This window comes from Scatophagus argus, chromosome 19 (assembly GCF_020382885.2).
Source record: "Scatophagus argus isolate fScaArg1 chromosome 19, fScaArg1.pri, whole genome shotgun sequence".
Taxonomy (NCBI): Eukaryota; Metazoa; Chordata; class Actinopteri; family Scatophagidae; genus Scatophagus; species Scatophagus argus.
In genome coordinates, this window is record NC_058511.1 from 15,718,170 (window position 1) to 15,743,564 (window position 25,395).

Sequence of the window (25,395 nt, forward strand, 5' to 3'; positions counted from 1 at the left end):
ACTATAACATTGGGACTATAATGCTTGGTATCTGTCTGAAGACACAATAAATAAATGAAACACTAACTGATGCACAAAAAGAAGGATATTATAATAAGCTTTCAATTTATATTATCATGTAACTGGCTTAACCACACTATGTGCAAATGTACCTGTGTTCTATGTGTGACTATCTCAGCTTTACTGGCACTTCATGAGTCTTACACAAAGTAATACATTCAATACAATATGGACTATCTTGAAGTTTATTCAGAATGTTTAATCAGTACATGTTTCAATGCATAGCAAAAATACTTTTGTAATCAAATGAAATGTACTGAATTAGATCAGTGGGTGATTTTTCATTAACAAACACTTGCAATGAGTACAAACCCCACAGAAAGTAATAATATATTATTATATCACTATTTTCCATTTTAGTGACTGTTTATGTTTATGGCTTAATTGGTAACTGTTTTACTTGTGGGGGATGCTCAAACTCAGTTCTCTCTTGTAAACTCATAATGATATTGCTTCAACTGCCATTGAAATCTCACTATGTCCATCCATTATCTATCACTCCCTTCCCTATCCTTTGTGGGTGCAGGGGGACAGGAGCCTATTCCAACTGACACTGAAAGAAAAGCAAAGTAGACCTTGGGCAGATCACCAGTTCATCACATGACTAACATATAAACACAAAAAACCATTCATGGTCACTTCGACGCGTGTCAGCATTTCAGAGTCACAAATTAACGTAACCTGCAAGTCTTTGGACTTTGGAAGACTACTGGCTCTATTCTTTAAGCTAAATGCTATTGTGAGCATGTTAACAATGACAATTTCAATATACTCATATTTTCTTTATGAATAAAATTTCACAGAATATCTTCAAGGGTACCTAACCAAAGACCGCTAAGTCAAATAGCTACCTGGGCTCCAGCCCTTCCTCCTTGCCTAAGGATCACAGATCGGAACAGATAGAAGGAGTTAGATTCCACACCTGCCTTGCTTGTAGTGGAACACCACAACACCACTCGAAAAGGGTCCACCCTCATCCTCAGACTGCTGTTGTAAATCAGATCATCACATCACTGTCATGTTCAGCAGGAAAAGGCAGGATGTCTAACCCTACCTCTTCTGAATCAGTGACCTTACCTGGCCCTCGATCTAAGTGCCTCATTCTTAGCCCCAATTCTGGAGAACATGAGCAGCATCACCACTGCTTCTTCTTCTTACTCCCCACATGCCAAAACCCCATTCTTCTCTAAGTCAGATTCTCTTCCATTTCCTGGAGTCCTGTTCACAGGCTGCAATTTACCACAGGTTCAAGCCAGTGTACACAACTGGAGGGTTGGGAACCCTTTACCGCAACAATGGTGTAAACTACCCCTTAAGTATTCGGCTGAGACAACGCCTGGTATGGCATTGGCAGCTACATGTCTAGTATCTTCTATCAGCCTCATCGAGTCTGTAGACCAGCTGAACGCCATGCAGAGCACTTTGAAGAGAGTGAAATCCATGGCCTTGTTTCTGGGCCTCTGTGTGCAGCACCATCTGTCGCTGTGCATTCTTGTGACCTGACCTTTAACTGCTGAAAGTGTGTATAGATCTAGTCGTCCATTGTACCATTAAAATCTTTGACCCTGACCCCAATCAGAATGTCCACAGGAAACCAGGAAGTCACTTGAAAACCAAGGGAAGCTTGACGAGACCCATGTGGTGTTCACTGAACCAGTGTGGTTTCCCTTTACCCCGGCGGACAGAGTAGCTTTCACTTGCTCAGCTGTTTGCTGTTTCCAGGTCCCTTTGCTTGAATGTATTGCCTTGACAATCTATCAGCACTGGTATTCTGATACTGCAACTTAAAATTGAACTGGTTTAGTTCTGACGTCCATCTCCTCTCCAATGTTCAGCTTTGCTGTTGCAGAGTGACTCGGGAGATTAAACAGTTTTCCTAACAGACAGCATGATTTCCACATAATATCCAATGCCACAAAACCAAACTGCCTCAACCAATGCAGTTTTTTTGCCCAAACCTAACCATGGACAGTAATGTAACCTTGGGTCCTGGTGTGTCAGTCTGGGTTTGTCTACTCTCATCTGCACACCTCCCTGTTTCTCCAGTGTGGTTTATAAAGGTAGTTTCTTATTCGGTGAAAGAAACATGCAGGCATAAAACGGTGATGATGAGTCATGAAAAAAAATGTACATCTGTCTCCATGTACACGAGTCCTATAGATGATACAAACTGCTGTGATAGAATGTTGATCGTGACCCTGTGAATCAGAATCTAATTAGACATTCCCACTCCTAATACTGCATATTCATTATGGTAATGAGACAGGGGTTGATAAAAATCAAGACTGTGCCCAGTGCCTTGGTCATCACCCACCAACACTGATGCCGCAACAAACTTGAGCATTTAAAAGGTAAGGCATTTTCATCCAGAGATGGATTGTTGTCATTTTACATTCACGCAGGACAAAATATTTTGAAACATATTTTTCATATTGAAAATACTGTTACTTGCTGAAAGCAAACTGATTTGCAGGATCTCGGAAACATGGCACCAGAAGTCAGCGTCAGCCAAACTTATGCTGACTTACATCTGTGTCATAAGAGAGAAAATGTGTCTGACATACTGACAAGCCCTCCTTCCGCAGCATGTATTTTATTATACATATTCATTGGCTCACTGTCTGTTGTCACAGTGTGTGGAAACCTTCTTGTCATAATCTCCATCATTTATTTCAAACAGCTGCACACTCCTACAAACTGTCTCATTCTCTCTCTGGCTGTGGCTGACCTGCTTGTTGGTGTTTTAGTTTTTCCTCTCAACATGGAATTCACTGTGACCTTCTGTATGTATCATAATGATTTATTCTGTAAAATACGAGACACTGTTGATGGAACTCTGGGCACATCTTCCATTTTGAATTTATGTTGTATTTCCATTGACAGATATTATGCAGTGTGTCAGCCTCTGACATATGCAACTAAGATGAATGTTTGTGTTGTTGTGATCATGATCCTGGTGAGCTGGGGTGTTTCTGTTCTTCTTGCAGTTGGTTTTGCAATTGCAGGATTATACCGGGAAAAATGTGGAGATATGTGTTTTATCAATATTCTATTTGCCAACATTTTAGGACCCATTTTCTCATTTTACCTCCCAGTGATCATAATGCTCTGTATCTACCTGAAGATTTTCCTTGTTGCACAGAGACAGGCTCGCAGCATCCAGAGCATAAAGTCTGGAGCAGCTGTCAGTAAGATGGAGAGAAAGGCCACAAAAACACTTGCAATCGTCATGGGAGTTTTTGTGATGTGTTGGTCTCCTTTCTTTCTCTGTTTTACCTCTCAGGTTTTGAGTCTTGTGTCAGTGCCTGTTGTTGTATTTGAAGCTCTGAACTGGCTTGCATTGTCCAATTCAATGCTCAATCCATTTATCTATGCTTTCTTTTACAGCTGGTTCAGATCGGCATTCAGAACGATCATTTCTGGAAAAATATTTCACGGTGATTTAACTAATGCAAAACTGTTGTGAAATATTCTCTGGAGTACTGAAATGGAGAACTGATGAGTCATTGTTGAAAAAATTTCCCATAATAAAAATTAAACATGTGTTCCATCTTTTGTTTTATTTAAATTATACTCTATATATTAACATGTGCTTGTGTGTGTGAGTGTGCGTCATTTTTTTGCAGGATGCCACAACATAATACCCTTTGTTCATTTTGCTAAACTTTAATTGTCAACTGATCCCACATTAAAAAACCTTACTTAGTAAATTTGGGTTTAAATGTCTTTCAGGTTTATCTTTCACAAAATTGCAGGAATCTGATTAGGAAAAAGGCAGTGCCTGTGTCAGTGCCTTTGCATAAATATTCTATGTTCATGACACAAAATTCATAAAGGAGTTCTTGCTGAAATAAATTGCTACATAAATCAAAAGAATGCTCAGTTCCATGTAAAGTTAAAATATAAATTTGACGTAATTTAATAGGTTATAGTATAAGAATATAATGATTTATAATGAGCAAAGAGCACAAGTGTATTGTTCATTGTAGTATCACTATGACGAAATTCAATGAGAAACTGCAGCAAAGGCAAAGGTGAGACACCTCTGGAGGCCTGTGGCTGAGGTGAAGGCGGGACCCCTCGGGAGGGTGGGCTGGAGGCCTGCGGCAAATCCGAAGGCCGGACCTTTCTGGAGGTTGGACTGGAGGCCTGCAGTGGAGGTGAAGGTGGGTTCCCTCTGAAGGCCAGGCTGATGCCAGCAGCAAAAGCAGAGCCACTCTGGACTGCCCCACTGACTGGAGATGATTCTGGAGAGCCAACCTGAAAGCCGGTGCTGGAAATGCAGGACCAGAAGCAGGACTGGGGGCTGGCGACTTGGAAGTAGGACTGGAGGCCGACCACTGAACTGCAGCAGGACTGGAAGCAGGACTGGAGGATTTGTTGGGCAGCAAAGCTGGACACAGATGACCTGACCTCGATCGGGGGCTCAGGAGCTGGAGCCAGCGGCTGGGCTGCCAACAGGGGACCAGGACTGGGAGCAGAGGCCAGGGACAGGGAACTGGTAGCCGGAGGCGAGGTTGTCCGGGCCATCAACAGAGACCCAGGAGCAGGAGCAGGCATTGACTGGAGCGACTGACTGTGGATCCGGGAACAAGAGCCAGCCGGGCCGCCAACTGGGGACCAAAAACAGGATCAAGAACAGGTCTGTGGAGATTCAAGCAAGGTGTCTGGACTTGTGAAGTCTTCACAGGTCCAGATGCCTTGCTTTAACTCTTTGAGTGATCAAGAACAGGGATTGGCCCTGCCGCCAACTGGAGACTAGGAGAACCAGGAGCAGGACCAGGAGCATGTGTCGGCCGGCCTGTCAACTGGGGACTTGAGACAGAGCATGGCACAGGTATTGGTTGTGCCACCAACTGGAAGCCAGGACAGGATGATAGCCTCTCTGTGGTATTGGGCTGCTTAGACTCAGGGTCACTGGGTAGCAGAGGCTCTGGAAGCAATGGGACCCCCATGGCTTTGTCTTTGTCTGGATGTAGAGCGACTCAGGAGTTGGATTTGATGGAAGACTAGCAGGCCAGTGGTTAGTTGCCTAAAAGACAGGCTGAAGGCTAGCCCACTATGAAGCTGGAGCTGATAGGAGGCTAGCAGGTTAGAGGCTAGCCTCCTGGGAAGCAGGTTGGGAAGCAACAGATCCATTGAGAGTGGAGAGTGCCTCAATCAGGTCTGAGATCTGTGCAGCGATTTTCTGATGAGTGTCCCTGATAGCGCAAAGCTTTTGATCATGTTGATCTAACAAAATAGTCCGGTTAGTGAGCAACTGATGTATCTGGGGTGTTTCTAGCACAGTGTCTGTGGGGTCCATGTTTGGTCAGTTCGTTCTGTTAAGAATTGTAAATGGAGGACCCCAAAATGCAGACATCAACATGAGGGACAAGGTAAACAAGGAGACTTTAATAAAATAACTTACTCAGAAAGAAACAGGTGCAAACATGACTGGGAGTCCAGGGGATGTAGTCCAAACAAAGAAATATTCCAAAAAAAGGCAACTCTGGGAACACAGGAATTGCAGAGAATCACAGTAGATATAATAGATAAGATAGATAAATTCTATCAAGGGCAGAACAGACAGATAGATGGACTGATGGCTGGATGAACAACCTGAAAACATAACGCCTCTGCCCACAGCTGTTGCTAACTTTAAAAGCATTGTATGATTTAGCTTCCAAATATGTCATTAAACTGGTGTGTCACTATGATCCTGCAAGTTAGTGATGCCTGCATCGATCCATAACTAGCAGGCTCCACAAGTCGAGCCATGGGGTTGGGTGGGATCAGCTTACAAGAAAATATTAGTTTGGACTGGCAAGTCAAGTGACAAAGTGACAAAGCATTGTTCAGGGTATATTGTTAATAATCATTCAAGTCTGAGAACAAAAGATAAAATGACAAAAGATAAAAGAATTTATCTCTCAAATCAAATGCTACTCGATTTCCTGTAATCCAATAATAAAGAACAACATTTATTTTTTTAGAACATTTCAAGTCAGGTGGTGAAAATTAGCTCTCAGATCGGGTGGGTGCAGGTTTTAAAAAATGCTGACCTGTGCATCACTAGTACATGTAGTCAATGATTATGACACTTATTACACTTTTTATCCACATTTCTTTTAGACCTATAGATTACCTAATTACCTAGTGCTATTTTGTAACTAACACACAGTGAGGTGGACTATCTGTCTGTCTTCAGTAATTTGCGTGAATTTATCCTTTCATTTAACCATATCAGGCATTTTGTCTTGTCATTGTAAATTGTCATGCATCAAGTAAGGCATCAGCATTATGTGCTTCATTGTCAGTGAACAACTTGTATCAGTGAAAAGGAAAAGGAGCTCAATCAGTGACATCATTATTTGAAATACCCACTCACTTATATAAGTGTATGCGAGTGGGTAATTCTGTTTTTCCCTTAATAATATCTCAAAGTCAATTTTGGGCCCCCTGAATTAGATTGTTTCTATATACATTGGGCCTAGGATATTTTCATAAACAGAATGTTAACAGAATGTCATCATAATCTCATAATGATATTGCTTCAACTGCCATTGAAATCTCACTATGTCCATCCATTATCTATCACTCCCTTCCCTATCCTTTGTGGGTGCAGGGGGACAGGAGCCTATTCCAACTGACACTGAAAGAAAAGCAAAGTAGACCTTGGGCAGATCACCAGTTCATCACATGACTAACATATAAACACAAAAAACCATTCATGCTCACTTCGACGCGTGTCAGCATTTCAGAGTCACAAATTAACGTAACCTGCAAGTCTTTGGACTTTGGAAGACTACTGGCTCTATTCTTTAAGCTAAATGCTATTGTGAGCAAGTTAACAATGACAATTTCAATATACTCATATTTTCTTTATGAATAAAATTTCACAGAATATCTTCAAGGGTACCTAACCAAAGACCGCTAAGTCAAATAGCTACCTGGGCTCCAGCCCTTCCTCCTTGCCTAAGGATCACAGATCGGAACAGATAGAAGGAGTTAGATTCCACACCTGCCTTGCTTGTAGTGGACCACCACAACACCACTCGAAAAGGGTCCACCCTCATCCTCAGACTGCTGTTGTAAATCAGATCATCACATCACTGTCATGTTCAGCAGGAAAAGGCAGGATGTCTAACCCTACCTCTTCTGAATCAGTGACCTTACCTGGCCCTCGATCTAAGTGCCTCATTCTTAGCCCCAATTCTGGAGAACATGAGCAGCATCACCACTGCTTCTTCTTCTTACTCCCCACATGCCAAAACCCCATTCTTCTCTAAGTCAGATTCTGTTCCATTTCCTGGAGTCCTGTTCACAGGCTGCAATCTACCGCAGGTTCAAGCCAGTGTACACAACTGGAGGGTTGGGAACCCTTTACCGCAACAATGGTGTAAACTACCCCTTAAGTATTCGGCTGAGACAACGCCTGGTATGGCATTGGCAGCTACATGTCTAGTATCTTCTATCAGCCTCATCGAGTCTGTAGACCAGCTGAACGCCATGCAGAGCACTTTGAAGAGAGTGAAATCCATGGCCTTGTTTCTGGGCCTCTGTGTGCAGCACCATCTGTCGCTGTGCATTCTTGTGACCTGACCTTTAACTGCTGAAAGTGTGTATAGATCTAGTCGTCCATTGTACCATTAAAATCTTTGACCCTGACCCCAATCAGAATGTCCACAGGAAACCAGGAAGTCACTTGAAAACCAAGGGAAGCTTGACGAGACCCATGTGGTGTTCACTGAACCAGTGTGGTTTCCCTTTACCCCGGCGGACAGAGTAGCTTTCACTTGCTCAGCTGTTTGCTGTTTCCAGGTCCCTTTGCTTGCATGCATTGCCTTGACAATCTATCAGCACTGGTATTCTGATACTGCAACTTAAAATTGAATTGGTTTAGTTCTGACGTCCATCTCCTCTCCAATGTTCAGCTTTGCTGTTGCCAGGTGACTCAGGAGATTAAACAGTCCTCCCAACAGGCAGCATGATTTCCACATAATATCCAATGCCACAAAACCAAACTGCCTCAACCAATGCAGTTTTGTTGCCCAAACCTAACCATGGACAGTAATGTAACCTTGGGTCCTGGTGTGTCAGTCTGGGTTTGTCTACTCCCATCTGCACACCTCCCTGTTTCTCCAGTGTGGTTTATAAAGGTAGTTTCTTATTCGGTGAAAGAAACATGCAGGCATAAAACGGTGATGATGAGTCATGAAAAAAAAATGTACATCTGTCTCCATGTACACGAGTCCTATAGATGATACAAACTGCTGTGATAGAATGTTGATCGTGACCCTGTGAATCAGAATCTAATTAGACATTCCCACTCCTAATACTGCATATTCATTATGGTAATGAGACAGGGGTTGATAAAAATCAAGACTGTGCCCAGTGCCTTGGTCATCACCGACCAACACTGATGCCTCAACAAACTTGAGCATTTAAAAGGTAAGGCATTTTCATCCAGAGATGGATTGTTGCCATTTTACATTCACGCAGGACAAAATATTTTAAAACATATTTTTCATATTGAAAATACTGTTACTTGCTGAAAGCAAACTGATTTGCAGGATCCCGGAAACATGGCACCAGAAGTCAGCATCAGTCAAACTGATGCTGACTTACATCCGTGTCATAGGGGAGCAAATGTGTCTGACATACTGACAAGCCCTCCTTCCGCAGCATGTATTTTATTATACATTTTCCTTGGCTCAGTGTCTGTTGTCACAGTGTGTGGAAACCTTCTTGTCATAATCTCCATCATTTATTTCAAACAGCTGCACACTCCTACAAACTCTCTCATTCTCTCTCTGGCTGTGGCTGACCTGCTTGTTGGTGTTTTAGTTTTTCCTCTCAACATGGAATACACTTTGACCTTCTGTATGTATCATAATGATTTATTCTGTAAAATACGAGACACTGTTGATGGAACTCTGAGCACATCTTCCATTTTGAATTTATGTTGTATTTCCATTGACAGATATTATGCAGTGTGTCAGCCTCTGACATATGCAAATAAGATGAATGTTTGTGTTGTTGTGATCATGATCCTGGTGAGCTGGTGTTTTTCTGTTCTTCTTGCAGTTGGTTTTGCAATTTCAGGATTATACCAGGAAAAATGTGGAGAAATGTGTTTTATCAATGCTGAACTTGCCAACATTTTAGGACCCATGTTCTCATTTTACCTCCCAGTGATCATAATGCTCTGTATCTACCTGAAGATTTTCCTTGTTGCACAGAGACAGGCTCGCAGCATCCAGAGCATAAAGTCTGGAGCAGCTGTCAGTAAGATGGAGAGAAAGGCCACAAAAACACTTGCAATCGTCATGGGAGTTTTTCTGATGTGTTGGACTCCTTTCTTTCTCTATTTTACCTCTCAGTTTTTGAATTATGTACCAGTGCCTGCTGTTGTATTTGAATCTCTGAACTGGCTTGCATTGTCCAATTCAATGCTCAATCCATTTATCTATGCTTTCTTTTACAGCTGGTTCAGATCAGCATTCAGAATGATCATTTCTGGAAAAATATTTCAAGGTGATTTAACTAATGCGAAACTGTTGTGAAATATTCTTTGGAGTACTGAAATGGACAACTGATGAGTCATTGTTGAAAAAAATTCCCATAATAAAAACTAAACATGTGTTCCATCTTTTGTTTTATTTAAATTATACTCTATATATTAACATGTGCTTGTGTGTGTGTGTGAGTGTGCGTCAGTTTTTTGCAGGATGCCACAACATAATACCCTTTGTTCATTTTGCTAAACTTTAATTGTCAACTGATCCCACATTAAAAAACCTTACTTAGTAAATTTGGGTTTAAATGTCTTTCAGGTTTATCTTTCACAAAATTGCAGGAATCTGATTAGGAAAAAGGCAGTGCCTGTGTCAGTGCCTTTGCATAAATATTCTATGTTCATGACACAAAATTCATAAAGGAGTTCTTGCTGAAATAAATTGCTACATAAATCAAAAGAATGCTCAGTTCCATGTAAAGTTAAAATATAAATTTGACGTAATTTAATAGGTTATAGTATAAGAATATAATGATTTATAATGAGCAAAGAGCACAAGTGTGTTGTTCATTGTAGTATCACTATGACGAAATTCAATGAGAAACAGCAGCAAGCAAAGGCAAAGGTGAGACACCTCTGGAGGCCTGTGGCTGAGGTGAAGGCGGGACCCCTCGGGAGGGTGGGCTGGAGGCCTGCGGCAAATCCGAAGGCCGGACCCTTCTGGAGGCTGGACTGGAGGCCTGCAGTGGAGGTGAAGGTGGGTTCCCTCTGAAGGCCAGGCTGAAGCCAGCAGCAAAAGCAGAGCCACTCTGGACTGCCCCACTGACTGGAGATGATTCTGGAGAGCCAACCTGAAAGCCGGTGCTGGAAATGCAGGACCAGAAGCAGGACTGGGGGCTGGCGACTTGGAAGTAGGACTGGAGGCCGACCACTGAACTGCAGCAGGACTGGAAGCAGGACTGGAGGATTTGTTGGGCAGCAAAGCTGGACACAGATGACCTGACCTCGATCGGGGGCTCAGGAGCTGGAGCCAGCGGCTGGGCTGCCAACAGGGGACCAGGACTGGGAGCAGAGGCCAGGGACAGGGAACTGGTAGCCGGAGGCGAGGTTGTCCGGGCCATCAACAGAGACCCAGGAGCAGGAGCAGGCATTGACTGGAGCGACTGACTGTGGATCCGGGAACAAGAGCCAGCCGGGCCGCCAACTGGGGACCAAAAACAGGATCAAGAACAGGTCTGTGGAGATTCAAGCAAGTTCTGTTAAGAATTGTAAATGGAGGACCCCAAAATGCAGACATCAACATGAGGGACAAGGTAAACAAGGAGACTTTAATAAAATAACTTACTCAGAAAGAAACAGGTGCAAACATGACTGGGAGTCCAGGGGATATAGTCCAAACAAAGAAATATTCCAAAAAAAGGCAACTCTGGGAACACAGGAATTGCAGAGAATCACAGTAGATATAACAGATAAGATAGATAAATTCTATCAAGGGCAGAACAGACAGATAGATGGACTGATGGCTGAATGAACAACCTGAAAACATAATGCCTCTGCCCACAGCTGTTGCTAACTTTAAAAGCATTGTATGATTTAGCTTCCAAATATGTCATTAAACTGGTGTGTCACTATGATCCTGCAAGTTAGTGATGCCTGCATCGATCCATAACTAGCAGGCTCCACAAGTCGAGCCATGGGGTTGGGTGGGATCAGCTTACAAGAAAATATTAGTTTGGACTGGCAAGTCAAGTGACAAAGTGACAAAGCATTGTTCAGGGTATATTGTTAATAATCATTCAAGTCTGAGAACAAAAGATAAAATGACAAAAGATAAAAGAATTTATCTCTCAAATCAAATGCTACTCGATTTCCTGTAATCCAATAATAAAGAATCATCACTAGTACATGTAGTCAAAGATTATGACACTTATTACACTTTTTATCCACATTTCTTTTAGACCTATAGATTACCTAATTACCTAGTGCTATTTTGTAACTAACACACAGTGAGGTGGACTATCTGTCTGTCTTCAGTAATTTGCGTGAATTTATCCTTTCATTTAACCATATCAGGCATTTTGTCTTGTCATTGTAAATTGTCATGCATCAAGTAAGGCATCAGCATTATGTGCTTCATTGTCAGTGAAGCACTTGTATCAGTGAAAAGGAAAAGGAGCTCAATCAGTGACACCATTATTTGAAATACTCACTCACTTTTATAAGTGTATGCGAGTGGGTAATTCTGTTTTTCCCTTAATAATATCTCAAAGTCAATTTTGGGCCCCCTGAATTAGATTGTTTCTATATACATTGGGCCTAGGATATTTTCATAAACAGAAAGTTAACAGAATGTCAGCTGTAGCCCTTTATTCACTTTTGTATAAGATAAACTCTGTCTGGGGCGGCACGGTGGTGCAGTGGTTAGCACTGCCGCCTCATAGCAAGAGGGTTCCAGGTTCGAGTCCCGGTCTGGGCCCTTCTATGTGGAGTTTGCATGTTCTCCCTGTGCCTGCGTGGGTTTTCTCCGGGTACTCCGGCTTCCTCCCACAATACCAAAAAAAACATGCACATTAGGCTAATTGGCTACTCTAAATTGCCCCTTTGTGTGTTGGCCCTGCGATTGACTGGCGACCAGTCCAGGGTGTACCCTGCCTCTCGCCCGTAGTCAGCTGGGATAGGCTCCAGCCCCCCGCAACCCTGACGGATAAGCGGTATAGAAAATGGATGGATGGATAAACTCTGTCTGACTGTGAGACCCAGGCATTGGAAAGCCCTGTCCTTCTCTGGCAACCTCTGAACATCTGAACATCCACAGGAACACCACTACACAACCGATTCCAGCCTTGTGCAATTAATCCATAGAATTCTGTTTTGTTTTTTTTTTTCAATTTCCTTTTTTATTATTGTTGAAAAGTTGATTAAAAAATTCTATAAGAGTGTTGGCTTTCAGATCATTTTTAAACATGTAGTTTTCATATTTTCTCTGAGGTATAATATTGTGTATGTGCTTGTCTGTGTCTGTGCGATTCGTTATCATTATGGACTAACCTATGGTATATTTCAGCATACCAGACAATAAATCAGAGCAGTTTTGAGTTAGTAAAATCACCTTGAAATATTTTTCCAGAAATGATCATTCTAAAAGCTGACCTGAACCAACTGTAAAAGAAAGCATAGATAAATGGATTAAGCATTGAATTTGACAGTGCAAGCCAATTAAGTAATTCAGTAAAAGCAAGTGCCACATAAACAGGACTGAAAGACATGATGGTGGTACAGAGAAAAAACGGGAACCAACACATCAAAAAAATTCCCATCACAATAGCCAGAGTTTTTGTGGCCTTTCTCTCCATCTTACTGACAGCTGCTCCAGACTTTATGCTCTGGATGCTGCGAGCCTGTCTCTGTGCAACAAGGAAAATCTTCAGGTAGATACAGAGCATTACGATCACTGGGAGATAAAATGAGAAAATAAGTCCTAAAATGTTTGCCATGACAACATCTGTAAAACATGTTTCTGCACATTTTTCTTGGTTTATTCCTACAATTATGAAACCAGTACCAATTAGGACAGACACCCCCCAGCTCATCAAGATCATGATCACAGCAACATGATGATTTATTTTAGTTGTATATATCAGAGGTTGACACACTGCATAATATCTATCAATGGAAATACAGCATAAGTTCAGAATAGAAGATGTGCACAGTGATACATCAAAGACACCCCGTACTTTGCAAAATAAATCATCATGGTACAGACATGAGCTTATGGAGAATTCCATCGTGAGAGGAAAAACTACAACACCAACAAGCAGGTCGGCCACAGCCAGAGAGAGAATGAGAGAGTTTGTAGGAGTGTGCAGCTGTTTGAAATAAATGATGGAGATTATGACAAGAAGGTTTCCACATACAGTGACCACTGACAGTGAGCCAAGGAAAATATGAAACAGTACACATATAGCAGAAGGGTTGCTTATCAGTACATCAGGGGCATCTGTTTTATAGCAGGGATGTATATCAGTAACAACATCAGAGCCGTTGACAGTGATTTCCATTCCTATCTTTATGAGTTCCCACAGTTCAGTTATCCAAACAATTACAAATAATATTGGGAAATTTTCTGTTTGATTCATAAAACGTGTTTAGTGTTGATTAACATTTACATTTTCATACCATACCTAATAAACCCTCTAGCAAGTCTACACATCACTACTGATGGATGTCCTTTGATGTGTCAAAAGTGTGTGTTGGCAGGATTGGAGAAACCAGTAAGAGCAAGCTATATTTTGAAAGCATCCAAATGTGAAGCCCCCCCCCCCCCTTTTTTTTTCCCAAGAGTCCCTTGAAAGTCACTCCTCTCTGAAAAACATGATCCTCCACTGCCTAGTGACACTGATTGGCCAGTGCCACCAGCTGGGAGATGTGTAAACATAGAGTTCAGTAGATGGAGTTTTTTAGACTAACACAGGAGCATATCTTAGCCAGGGCCAATAGTCTACTTTTCTTTTTTTGTGCAGTTGTGCAAGTGCAATTACTACACATGTATTTCAAAAAGAATTTAAATTATGTCAGAGTAATGCAGAGCAGATGAAGCATCAAATCTCAATCATATATACAAATATATGTATATAATCTCAATGATATATATATATATACATATCATATACATATATATATACAACAAGATCTGTGCGGCAGCATCTACAATGCCTTTGTTTACTCACCATTTTTGTTCTGTTGAGGATGTTTTTGGACATCAGGGTAACTAAGTCAATACTGAGTGCCCTTGGGTCCCTAACAATACACTTTCAAAGTGTGATGTAAATGGGATCAACAGTCCTGAAGATTTCATGAACAATGACAATGACAATGATATTTGCGAAATTTATTATAATATTATAATAAGTCTCTATTTGTGGGATCAACACAAAGACAGACATTCAGAATTATTTGGAATGGGACAGAGTCAGACAGCGTCTTCCTTTCAACAGGAGCAGAGAGTTTGAGGCCAGTTTGCTGCTCCTGGGAGATACACTATCATCATGTGTTTCTTGCAGTCTTTGAAAAAAACATCCACTGATCTCATTCAGTACATTTCAAGTGATACAATATTATTTTTGCTATAACCTTAAAGATAATCCATGTTGTAGGTAATATTTGACTTTGAGTGTAAGCCTCATAGTGCCGGTAAAAGCGTGGACAAGCACAGATGTGTGTCGCTTACACGATTGCAAAAACTGAAAGCTCATTATACTGTGCTTCTATTACACATTTACAGACCGAAGAGTCCATGACTCTGCTTAATTTTGATTGTGCCAAAATCTATCAATAATGACTCATTAGTTGACTATTTCAGCACTCCAAACAATTTAACAAAAAAGTTTTGGGTTGGTTATATCACTTTGAAATATTTTTCCAGAAATGATCATTCTGAATGCCGATCTGAACCAGCTGTACAAGAAAGCATAAACAGACTGAGCAAAAAAAACTTGGGAATTCAAGCCAGTTCGAAGTTTCAAAGACAGCAACAGACACTGACACATGACTCAAAAGCTGAAAGCTGCTCCAGACTTTATGCTCTGGATGCTGTGAGCCTGTCTCTGTGCAACAAGAAAAATCTTCAGACAGATACAAGGCGTGATAGTCATAACTCTATATTCAAGCATTATGTTTGTTAAAGGTTTTGAAAAAACACCCACGAATTATACCCCGATCTTTACGAACAATAATCTCCCGAATCGTCCAACAACAGCAAAGTTGAAAGCATTGGAGCAGAAATGGGTGTCAGAGCTGAACCTGTTACATTTTAAGTTTCAGTATCAGGCTGGGAAGCAGAATGCTAATGCTGATCAATTGTCATGGTTTGCCAGTGGGCATTCTGATTGGAGTCAAAGACAAGGATTTTAATGGTACAATGGACCAACTGGATCTGTGCACAGGGGGAGCAGTCAAAAGCAGCTCACAATCATGTGCAGGGACAGATGGCATTGCACACAGAGGCCCAGAAACAAAGCTATGGTCTTCCCTCTTGTCAAAGTGCTCTGTAGAAGGTTCAGCGGGTCTACAGGTAGAATGACACTTTCAGAGGCCACCACAAGATACAGGACTTGGCTTCCAATGCTGAACCAGGTGTTGTCTCAGCAAAATACTAAAGGGACAGTTTACACAGTTTTTGGACACAGAGACCCAGAGACGACGCCATGCACCTCCTGTCTGTCAAGGTTTTTGAAAAAATCACACTGATCTAATTAAGTATATTTCATTGGAGTTCAAATAGTTTTTACTATATAGTTAAAGATGTATGGGAAAGAACATTTAATAAATAATGTTAAATAAATGAACTTCAAAATATTCTTTTAAATTAAAAATTGTGCCAGTAAAGCTAATGCAAGCACACACAGAACACAGGTAACTTTGTACAAAGTGTGGTTGAGCCATCTACAAGATTGCATGAACTGACGGCATGTTATAACGCTTCCCTTTATTTCTTTATTTCATCTTATAATTTATAGTATTATTTAAAAAACAAAACATAAAGAACATGATACACAGTTAAAGACTGAAGAGATTTTTTTCTATCAACAATGGCTAAATAGATGGCCATTTCAGTACTCCAGAGATTTTGTCAAAGCAGTTTTGTAGTGGCAAAATCACCTTGAAATATTTTTCCAGAAATGATCATTCTGAATGCCGATCTGAACCAGCTGTAAAAGAAAGCATAGATAAATGGATTGAGCATTGAATTTGACAATGCAAGCCAGTTCAGAGCTTCAAATACAACAACAGGCACTGACACATGACTCAAAAGCTGAGAGGTAAAACAGAGAAAGAAAGGAGACCAACACATCAGAAAAACTCCCAGAACGATTGCAAGTGTTTTTGTGGCCTTTCTCTCCATCTTACTGACAGCTGCTCCAGACTTTATGCTCTGGATACTGCAAGCCTGTCTCTGTGCAACAAGGAAAATCTTCAGGTAGATACAGAGCATTATAATCAGCGGGAGGACCAATGATAAAATTGGGCCCAAAATGTTTGCAAATAGAGCATCAATAAAACACATTTCTTCACATTTTTCATGGTTTAATCCTGCAATTACAAAACCAAGTGCAACAAGAACAGAAACGCCCCAGCTCACCAGGATCATGATCACAACAACACAAACATTCATCTTAGTTGCATATGTCAGAGGCTGACTCACTGCATAATATCTGTCAATGGAAATACAACATAAATTCAAAATGGAACATGTGCTCAGAGTTACATCAAAACTGTCTCGTATTTTACAGAATAAATCATTATGATACAGACAGAAGGTCACAGTGAATTCCATGCTGAAAGGAAAAACTAAAACACCAACAAGCAGGTCAGCCACAGCCAGAGAGAGAATGAGAGAGTTTGTAGGAGTGTGCAGCTGTTTGAAATAAATGATGGAGATTATGACAAGAAGGTTTCCACACACTGTGACAACAGCCAGTGAGCCAAGGAAAATGTATAATAAAATACATGCTGTGGAAGGAGGGCTTGTCAGTATGTCAGACACATTTGCTCTCTTATGACACGGATGTAAGTCAGCATAAGTTTGGCTGACGCTGACTTCTGGTGCCATGTTTCCGGGATCCTGCAAATCAGTTTGCTTTCAGTAAGTAACAATCATTTAAATATGAAAAATATGTTCATTTTAAAATATTTTGTCCTGCACGAATGTAAAATTGCAATAGATCTCTGGATGAAAATGCCTTACCCTTTGAAAGCTCAAGTTTGTTGAGGCATCAGCGTTGGTGGGTGATGACCAAGGCACTGGACACATTCTTGATTTTTATCACCCCTGTCTCATTACCATAATGAAGATAATGTAATAGGGGTGGGAACATCTAATTAGATTGTGATTCAGGATTCAGAAGAGAATTTTGGTGTATGTAAAAATATACTGACAAATAAAGTTTAATGTTTGAAGCTTAAGCTGTGTTACAGCCCTGTAATGAGTCTGTTTGGTCATTCAGTCCAAATGAAATGAATGAAAAAATTCACCTGCCAAGTGTGAAGTGGATTGGATCAGCCATTTTCCAGATGCTTGGAGGACATACACAAAAATAGACAGTTTAATGTGTGAGTTGTGGTGGTTAATCATTATTTTCTTCTTCTTTGACTCACACCTTTTTCAAACGTGTTTAAGTCACTGACATGATTTCATACACTGACAGCTTTATTGTGATGTGCTTCATTTGTGCCTCAGTCAGTTTTCACCTTAATATTTATACTATAAATCAAAAACAAAGACATATACAGTGGTATGAAAAAGTTTGGGCACCCCTGATCATTTTCAGAATTTTCCTTTATAAATCATTGGTTGTTCGGATCAGCAATTTCAGTTAAATATATCATATAGCAGACAAACACAGTGATATTTCAGAAGTGAAATGAAGTTTATAGGATTAACAGAAAGTGTGCAATAATTACTTAAACAACATTAGGCAGGTGCATAAATTTGGGCACCACAACAGAAAAATGACATCAATATTTCGTAGATCCCCCTTTTGCAGAAATAACAGCCTCTAAACGCTTCCTATAGCTTCCAATGAGGGTCTGGAGTCTGGTTGAAGGTATTTTTGACCATTCTTCTTTACAAAAAATCTCCAGTTCAGTCAGGTTTGATGGTTTCCGAGCATGGACAGCCCGCTTTAAATCACACCACAGATTTTCAATAATGTTCAGGTCTGGGGACTGAGATGGCCATTCCAGAACGTTGTAGTTGTTCCTCTGCATGAATGCCTTTGTAGAGTTTGAGCAGTGTTTGGGGTCGTTGTCTTGTTGAAGTATCCAGCCCCGGCGCAACTTCAACTTTGTCACTGATTCTTGAACATTGTTGGCAAGAATCTGCTGATACTGACTGGAATCCATGCGACCTTCAACTTTTACAAGATTGCCAGTACCTGCACTGGCCACACAGCCCCACAGCATGATGGAACCACCACCAAATTTACTGTGGGTAGCAAGTGTTTGTCTTGGAATGCTGTGTTCTTCTTCCGCCATGCATACCGCCCCTTGTTATGTCCAAATAACTCAATTTTACATTCATCAGTCCACAGCACCTTATTCCAAAAGGAAGCTGGCTTGTCCAAATGTGCTTTAGCATACCTCAAGCGACTCTGTTTGTGGCATGTGCGTAGAAAAGGCTTCCGCCGCATTACTCTCCCATACAGCATCTCCTTGTGCAAAGTGCGCTGAGTAGTTGAACGATGCACAGTGACACCATCTGCAGCAAGATCATGTTGTAGGTCTTTGGAGCTGGTCTGTGGGTTGAGTTTGACCGTTCTCACCATTCCTCGCCTCTGCTTATCAGAGATTTTTCTTGGCCTGCCACTCCGGGCCTTAACTAGGACTGTGCCTGTGGTCTTCCATTTCCTCACTATGTTCCTCACAGTGGAAACTGACAGCTTAAATCTCTGAGCCAGCTTTTTGTATCCTTCCCCTAAACCATGATGTTGGACAATCTTTGTTTTCAGGTCATTTGAGAGTTGTTTTGAGGCTCCCATGTTGCCACTCCTCAGAGAAGATGCAAAAGGGAGAACAACTTGCTACTGGCCACCTGAAATACCCTTTCTCATGATCGGATTCACCTGTGTATGTAGGTCAAGGGTCAATGAGCTTACCAAACAAACTTTGTGTTCCAATAATTAGTGCTAAAGGTACTCAAATCAATAAAACAACAAGGGTGCCCAAATTTATGCACCTGCCTAATGTTGTTTAAGTAATTATTGCACACTTTCTGTTAATCCTATAAACTTCATTTCACTTCTGAAATATCACTGTGTTTGTCTGCTATATGATATATTTAACTGAAATTGCTGATCCGAACAACCAATGATTTATAAAGGAAAATCCTGAAAATGATCAGGGGTGCCCAAACTTTTTCATACCACTGTAATAATAATAATCATATTTTACTTCTGTAACAAATTGAAAATAGAGGCGACAAAATGCTTTGACAGACAAAGCAGAAACAGCATGCTCTGGAAGACAATATAACAATAGAAAGCCGAGCAGTCAGCAAAAGCAAGACCACATTAACAAAAGGTTCATTTATGTTCTGCTGTGTAGCTTAGGGCCAGACACAGACAAGCTTCAAAAGTGATCAGTAAAATCTTAAAATCGGGTCTGAGCTGAGCAGAAAGCCATTGGACAGAAGGCAGGATTGGGGTGATGCCATTTGTTAAAACCAGTGAGAACGACTAGAAGGTGAGAGAGAATGCTCCTCCTTAAACCGCCACCTTAACGTGGTGGAGGGGTTTGAGTACCTGAATGATCCTAGGGGCTATGTTGTCGGGGGCTTAATGCCCCTGGTAGGGTCTCCCAAGGCAAACAGGTTCTAGGTGACAGGTCAGACAAAGAGCGGTTCAGAAGCCAGCCCCGGATGAAAGATAAAACAGCAAGGATGTGTACGTCGCCCGGATTGGCGTTACCGGGGCCTCACCCTGGAGCCAGGCCTGGGGTTGGGGCTCGCAGGTCTGGTGGAGAGCGTCTGGTGGCCGGGTCTCCGCCCACGGGACCCGGTCGGGTACAGCCCAAATAAGCGACGTGGGCACGCTCTCTCGTAGGTCCACCACCCGCGAGAGGGTTCAGAAGGTGCCGGTGCAATGTGGTTTCCCGGCCAAGAATTCTGGCTATGGGGACATGGAATGTCACCTCACTGGGGGGGAAAGAGCCCGAGCTTGTGCGGTAAATTGAGCGGTACCGGCTAGAGATAGTCGGGCTCACTTCCACGCACAGCCTGGGCTCTGGAACCCAACTCCTGGAGAGAGGCTGGACTCTCTTCTACTCTGGAGTTGCCCATGGTGTGAGGCGGCGAGCTGGTGTGGGCTTGCTCATAGCCCCCAGCTTAGCCGCCATGTGTTGGAGTTCTCCCCGGTGAACAAGAGAGTCGTTTCCCTACGCCTTCAGGTTGGGGATAGGTCCCTCACTGTTGTTTCGGCCCATGGGCCGAACGGCAGTGCAGAGTACCCGGCTTTCTTGGAGTCCCTGGGAAGGGTACTGGAATGTGCTCCGAACGGGGACTCCATAGTTCTACTGGGGGACTTCAGTGCCCACGTGGGCGACGACAGTGATACCTGATAAGTGATAAGACAGTGATAATCCCCAAACCCGATGGTGGACACCAGAAGTAAGGGATGCCGTTAAGTTGAAGAAGGAGTCCTATCGAGCATGGTTGGCCTGTGGGACTCCCGAGGCAGCTGACGGGTATCGGAGGGCCAAGCGGGCGGTTGCGGAGGCAAAAACTCGGGTCTGGGAAGAGTTTGGGGAGGCCATGGAGGAGGACTATTGGTCGGCCTCGAGGAAATTCTGGCAAACCATCCGGCGCCACAGGAGGGGGAAGCAGTGCACTGCTAATACTGTTTACAGTGGAAGTGGGGAGCTGCTGACTTCGACTGGGAATATTGTCGGAAGGTGGAAGGAATACTTCGAGGATCTCCTCAATCCTGCTGACGTGTCTTCCGTTTTGGAAGCAGAGGCTGAGGACCTTGAGGCGGGTCCATACATTGCCCAAGCTGAAGTCACTGAGGTAGTTGGGAAGCTCCTTGGTGGCAGAGCATCGGGTGTGGATGAGATTCGTCCTGGGTACCTTAAGGCTCTGGATGTTGTGGGGCTGTCTTGGTTGACACGACTCTGCAGCATCGCATGGCAGTCAGAGACAGTGCCCTTGGACTGGCAGACCGGGGTGGTGGTCCCTCTTTTTAAGAAGGGGGACCGGAGGGTGTGCTCCAATTACAGAGGGATCACACTCCTCAGCCTCCCCGGGAAAGTCTATGCCAGGGTACTGGGGAGGAGAATCTGGCCGATAGTTGAACCTCGGATCCAAGAGGAACAATGCGGTTTTCGTCCTGGTCGTGGAACACTGGACCAGCTCTATACCCCCCCGCAGGGTGCTTGAGGGTTCATGGGAGCTTGCTCAACCGGTCCACATGTGTTTTGTGGACTTAGAGAAGGCATTCGACCGTGTTCCCCGTGGCATCCTGTGGGAGGTGCTCTGGGAGTATGGGGTCCGGGGTCCTTTGCTAAGGGCTGTGCGGTTTCTGTACTCTTGGAGGAGGAGCTTGGTCCGCATTGCCGGCAGTAAGTCGGACCTCCTCCCAGTGCATGTTGGCCTCCGACAGGGCTGCCCTTTGTCACCGGTCCTGTCCATTATTTTTATGGACAGGATTTCTAGGCGCAGCCAGGCGCCAGAGGGTGTCTGGTTTGGGAACCACAGGATTTCATCTCTGCTTTTTGCGGATGATGTTGTCCTGTTGGCTTCTTCAGGCCAGGACCTTCAGCGTGCGCTGGGGAGGTTCGCAGCCGAGTGCGTAAGCAGCTGGGATGAGAATCAGCACCTCTAAATCCGAGGCCATGGTTCTCGACCGGAAAAAGGTGGTCTGTTCCCTTCAGGTTGGAGGAGACTTCCTGCCTCAAGTGGAGGAGTTTAAGTATCTCGGGGTCTTGTTCACGAGTGAGGGAAGATGGGAGCGTGAGATTGACAGGCGGATTGGTGCAGCGACCACAGTAATGCGGTCGTTGTGCCGGCCCGTCGTGGTGAAGAGAGGGCTGAGCCGCAAGGTGAAGCTCTCAATTTACCAGTCAATCTACGTTCCTACCCTCACCTATGGCCATGAACTTTGGGTCATGACCGAAAGAACGAGATCTCGGATACAAGCGGCTGAAATGAGCTTTCTTCGCAGGGTGGCGAGGCGCTCCTTTAGGAATAGGGTGAGGAGCTCTGTCACCCGGGAGGAGCTCGGAGTAGAGCCGCTGCTCCTCCACATCGAAAGGAGCCAGTTGAGGTGGCTCGGGCATTTTTTTCCAATGCCCCCTGGACGCCTTCCTGGGGAGGTGTTCCGGGCATGCCCCACCGGGAGGAGGCCCCGAGGAAGACCCAGGACACGCTGGAGGTACTATGTCACTCAGCTGGCCTGGGAACACCTTGGGGTCCACCTGGAAGAGCTGGAGGAAGTGTCTGGGGAGAAGGAAGTCTGGATATCCCTGCTGAAGCTGCTGCCCCCGTGACCCGGTCCCGGATAAAGCGGAAGAAGATGGATGGATGGATGGTGAGAGAGTGACCTTTGGATTATTCCAGCAAGGAGGGAATTACAGTAGTCAGGCAGAGGCGGTTTTTGCTATGGGCAATGTGGGCGACCGCCCAGGGCGCAATCTATTTGGGGGCGCCCCTCAAAAAAAAAAAAAAAAGCAGATCCGAAAAGAAGACCAACGCCAGAAGTCAGACGATCAAGAACGGGGGGCAGCGTCAAAATGGTGTTTCTGCTCCGCCCCTGTGTGTGTGTGTGTGTGATCAATCTATCTGCATGCGGACGGAGCGTGGCGTGACGTCACCCGCAGGCAGAATCACTTATAATGAAGGTGGTGTGCTCATAAAATTAATTTAGACCCCTGGTAGATACATGAAATTCATTGGGTTATGTGAAGAAAAATAAAATCAAATATAATTAAATAAAAAATAATTTCAATTAAAAAAAAACACAGGAATCTGTGCATGCATCTACGTCAATTTGTTTACATCACGTCAATCTTGACTGGGTGTTTGACGGACGGTCAAGTTATTAGAGTCAAGGGCGTGATGGAAAAACTACGACCAAAGAAACCCTCAGGTGCTCAGTTCAGAAAGAGAAGGAAAGAAGAGGAGGACAAACAAGCAAAACATAAAGGTATGCAGGTCTCTATGAGTGACGTTAATTGTGCATGTAGGATAAGTTAACAGTAGCCTATATGCTATTTATCGGTTAGCCTCTTGCTACCATGTTGATGTTACTTAGCCAGAGAAAAGGACTGTATTTGGTTTTTAGTTTTGCTGAACTAGTATCAACTATTAGGATTTGAGGTTTCATGTCATGCAATTAATTTCAGCCATAGGATAGTTTGTGTTTGCAACACAACAAGTGCAAATTCATCGGGATTTGGTAACTGTGGAGTTTTTAATGCCATATGTGGGTCTATGCTACTAACTTCTAATATACATTGACTTGACATTTTGTAAGCTATGTGATATAACTTTTTGAATAATTTGTAGAGTCTTATGTGTAGTTAATAGAATGTTAATAAATGATAATAGATTGCGCATCAGTGTGGTTTATTTTAATTGGGTAACTGCTGATGCATGTTAAGTGTGATCTAACTTACTTTATATGTTAATTGTAAATTCAGGGGCACTTCTGAAATATTTTGGAGCAGCTCCCACTGGGCAAAATGTGGAGCCATCTACTTCCACCGCTGCACAGGCCTCGGAGATGGTCCTTGAGTCTGAGGAGGAGCAGCCATCAACCTCCACAGCTACAGAGGCCTTGGAGATGGTTCTTGAGTCTGAGGAGGAGCATTTTATCATTTTGTGCGTTTAAGGATTTGTGCAATCTACATTTGTGTTTACATTTTCAATTTCATTCATCTGTTAATTTTTATTTTTTGATTGTTCCATTTCTTGTTAACCGTTTGTGAAATGTTTTAGTGATAAAGAAAGTATGTAAATAATGTAATTCTTGTGTTTGTGCCTTGATGGGGTGCAGCTGGGGGGGGGGCGCCGATTGAGTGTTCGCCCAGGGTGTAAAAGTAGCCAGGACCGCCTCTGTAGTCAGGTCCAGAGGTGACCAGGTTTCAAGATGGCCAATTGAAATAGCGTGATGCACTCTGTCAAAAGCTGCACACTGGTCGAAATGAATTGTCATCAGCTAAAAGAGGTCACTAGTTACCTTGATGATGGCAGTTTCTGTTACAGTAGACGTTATTATGACACTTTTCTGAGTCCTGGGCTGCTCCCTGGACTCAGTGGATGAGGTGGGTGACAGGAGAACGATAGCCAAGCTGTCGTCCATGCTGGAGACCCCCTCCCACACCATGCAGGACACTCTGACAGCACCGGGCAGCTCCTTCACTGACAGACTGCTCCACCCGTGCTGTGTGAAGGAGAGGTACCACCGCTCCTTCCTGCTCACTGCTGTCAGACTCCACAACATTCACAGCTGATAGACTGGACATTTAAAGCTGATGAATGTGTTAACTGGACTATAGTACATGTGCAATAATGGGACAAAATGGTCGCGTCAGACCTGTGCAATAATACATGTGGAGTAATAATTGTGCAATACTCTTTACTCATGTAACACTACTACAAGGATCAGTACCTACATACTTAGTCCCTGGAACAAATCTGTGCAATAATTAATCCATCCACTAATCATAACCTGAGGGACTCTAGTGTAAATAGTCTTTTTCTTTTCTGTGCTGTGTACAGCTGCAGGTACTTGTTTCCTGTGTATTTATTCTTCTTGAATGCACGGATTTCCCTTTTCCTTGCGTGCTTTGCACCCTCTATGTCCTGTTTGCTGCTGTAATACTTCATTTTCCCAGATATGAGACTAATAAAAGATTATCTTATCTTATCTTAAAGCTAAAAGTTGTGTTAAAGCTCCTTTTTAAAAAACTTTTCATAAAATTGGAAGTCCAGAAGTTGTCCTAAAATTTTTAAGAATAGATGGATTAACATTAGGTTTCTTTTAAAGAGACTGCATCACAGGAGGTTATAACCTTTTTATTTATTTATAAAAAAAAAAAAGATGTGAAAGAAATGTGATTTGCCAGAAAGAGATTTACAATCAATGAAATAAAGACCCAAATGTGTCAATGACCCCTCAGAAATTTAGTGGGAAAAAATCATACTGCACATGGTTGTTTTTATGTGAGATATGATGTCAGACAAAATGGACAGCAGTGCAGATTCAGAATGGTTAAAGTAATGTGCTTTTTTGATATAAGGAACACGGTTTGAGTGCATTACAGTGAAAACAGTTTTGACTTGG

At 42.8% G+C, this 25,395-nt stretch overlaps 4 protein-coding genes across 4 annotated transcripts; 2 read left to right on the plus strand and 2 right to left on the minus strand.

The window, feature by feature from the left end:
• The first annotated feature begins 1,364 nt into the window (after positions 1-1,364).
• LOC124051044 (trace amine-associated receptor 1-like) lies at positions 1,365-4,126 on the plus strand. The gene has a single exon (XM_046374072.1). The coding sequence runs from the start codon at positions 2,546-2,548 to the stop codon at positions 3,524-3,526; it is 981 nt and encodes a 326-aa protein (XP_046230028.1). The 5' UTR covers positions 1,365-2,545; the 3' UTR covers positions 3,527-4,126.
• Positions 4,127-8,627: 4,501 nt separating this feature from the next.
• On the plus strand, positions 8,628-9,608 carry LOC124050954 (trace amine-associated receptor 1-like). The gene has a single exon (XM_046373955.1). The coding sequence runs from the start codon at positions 8,628-8,630 to the stop codon at positions 9,606-9,608; it is 981 nt and encodes a 326-aa protein (XP_046229911.1).
• A 2,694-nt stretch (positions 9,609-12,302) lies between these two features.
• Positions 12,303-14,098, minus strand: LOC124050661 (trace amine-associated receptor 1-like). The gene has a single exon (XM_046373408.1). It carries the CDS (start codon positions 13,693-13,695, stop codon positions 12,640-12,642), a length of 1,056 nt encoding a protein of 351 aa, XP_046229364.1. The 5' UTR covers positions 13,696-14,098; the 3' UTR covers positions 12,303-12,639.
• Positions 14,099-14,277: 179 nt separating this feature from the next.
• Positions 14,278-17,799, minus strand: LOC124051082 (trace amine-associated receptor 1-like). The gene has a single exon (XM_046374132.1). The coding sequence runs from the start codon at positions 17,166-17,168 to the stop codon at positions 16,188-16,190; it is 981 nt and encodes a 326-aa protein (XP_046230088.1). The 5' UTR covers positions 17,169-17,799; the 3' UTR covers positions 14,278-16,187.
• Positions 17,800-25,395: the final 7,596 nt, after the last annotated feature.

Excerpts from the sequence above, each read along its gene's own strand:
- LOC124050661 (XM_046373408.1), bottom strand. The coding sequence starts at position 13,695 with ATGAATCAAACAGAAAATTTCCCAATATTATTTGTAATTGTTTGGATA.
- LOC124050954 (XM_046373955.1), top strand. The coding sequence starts at position 8,628 with ATGGCACCAGAAGTCAGCATCAGTCAAACTGATGCTGACTTACATCCG.
- LOC124051082 (XM_046374132.1), bottom strand. The coding sequence starts at position 17,168 with ATGGCACCAGAAGTCAGCGTCAGCCAAACTTATGCTGACTTACATCCG.
- LOC124051044 (XM_046374072.1), top strand. The coding sequence starts at position 2,546 with ATGGCACCAGAAGTCAGCGTCAGCCAAACTTATGCTGACTTACATCTG.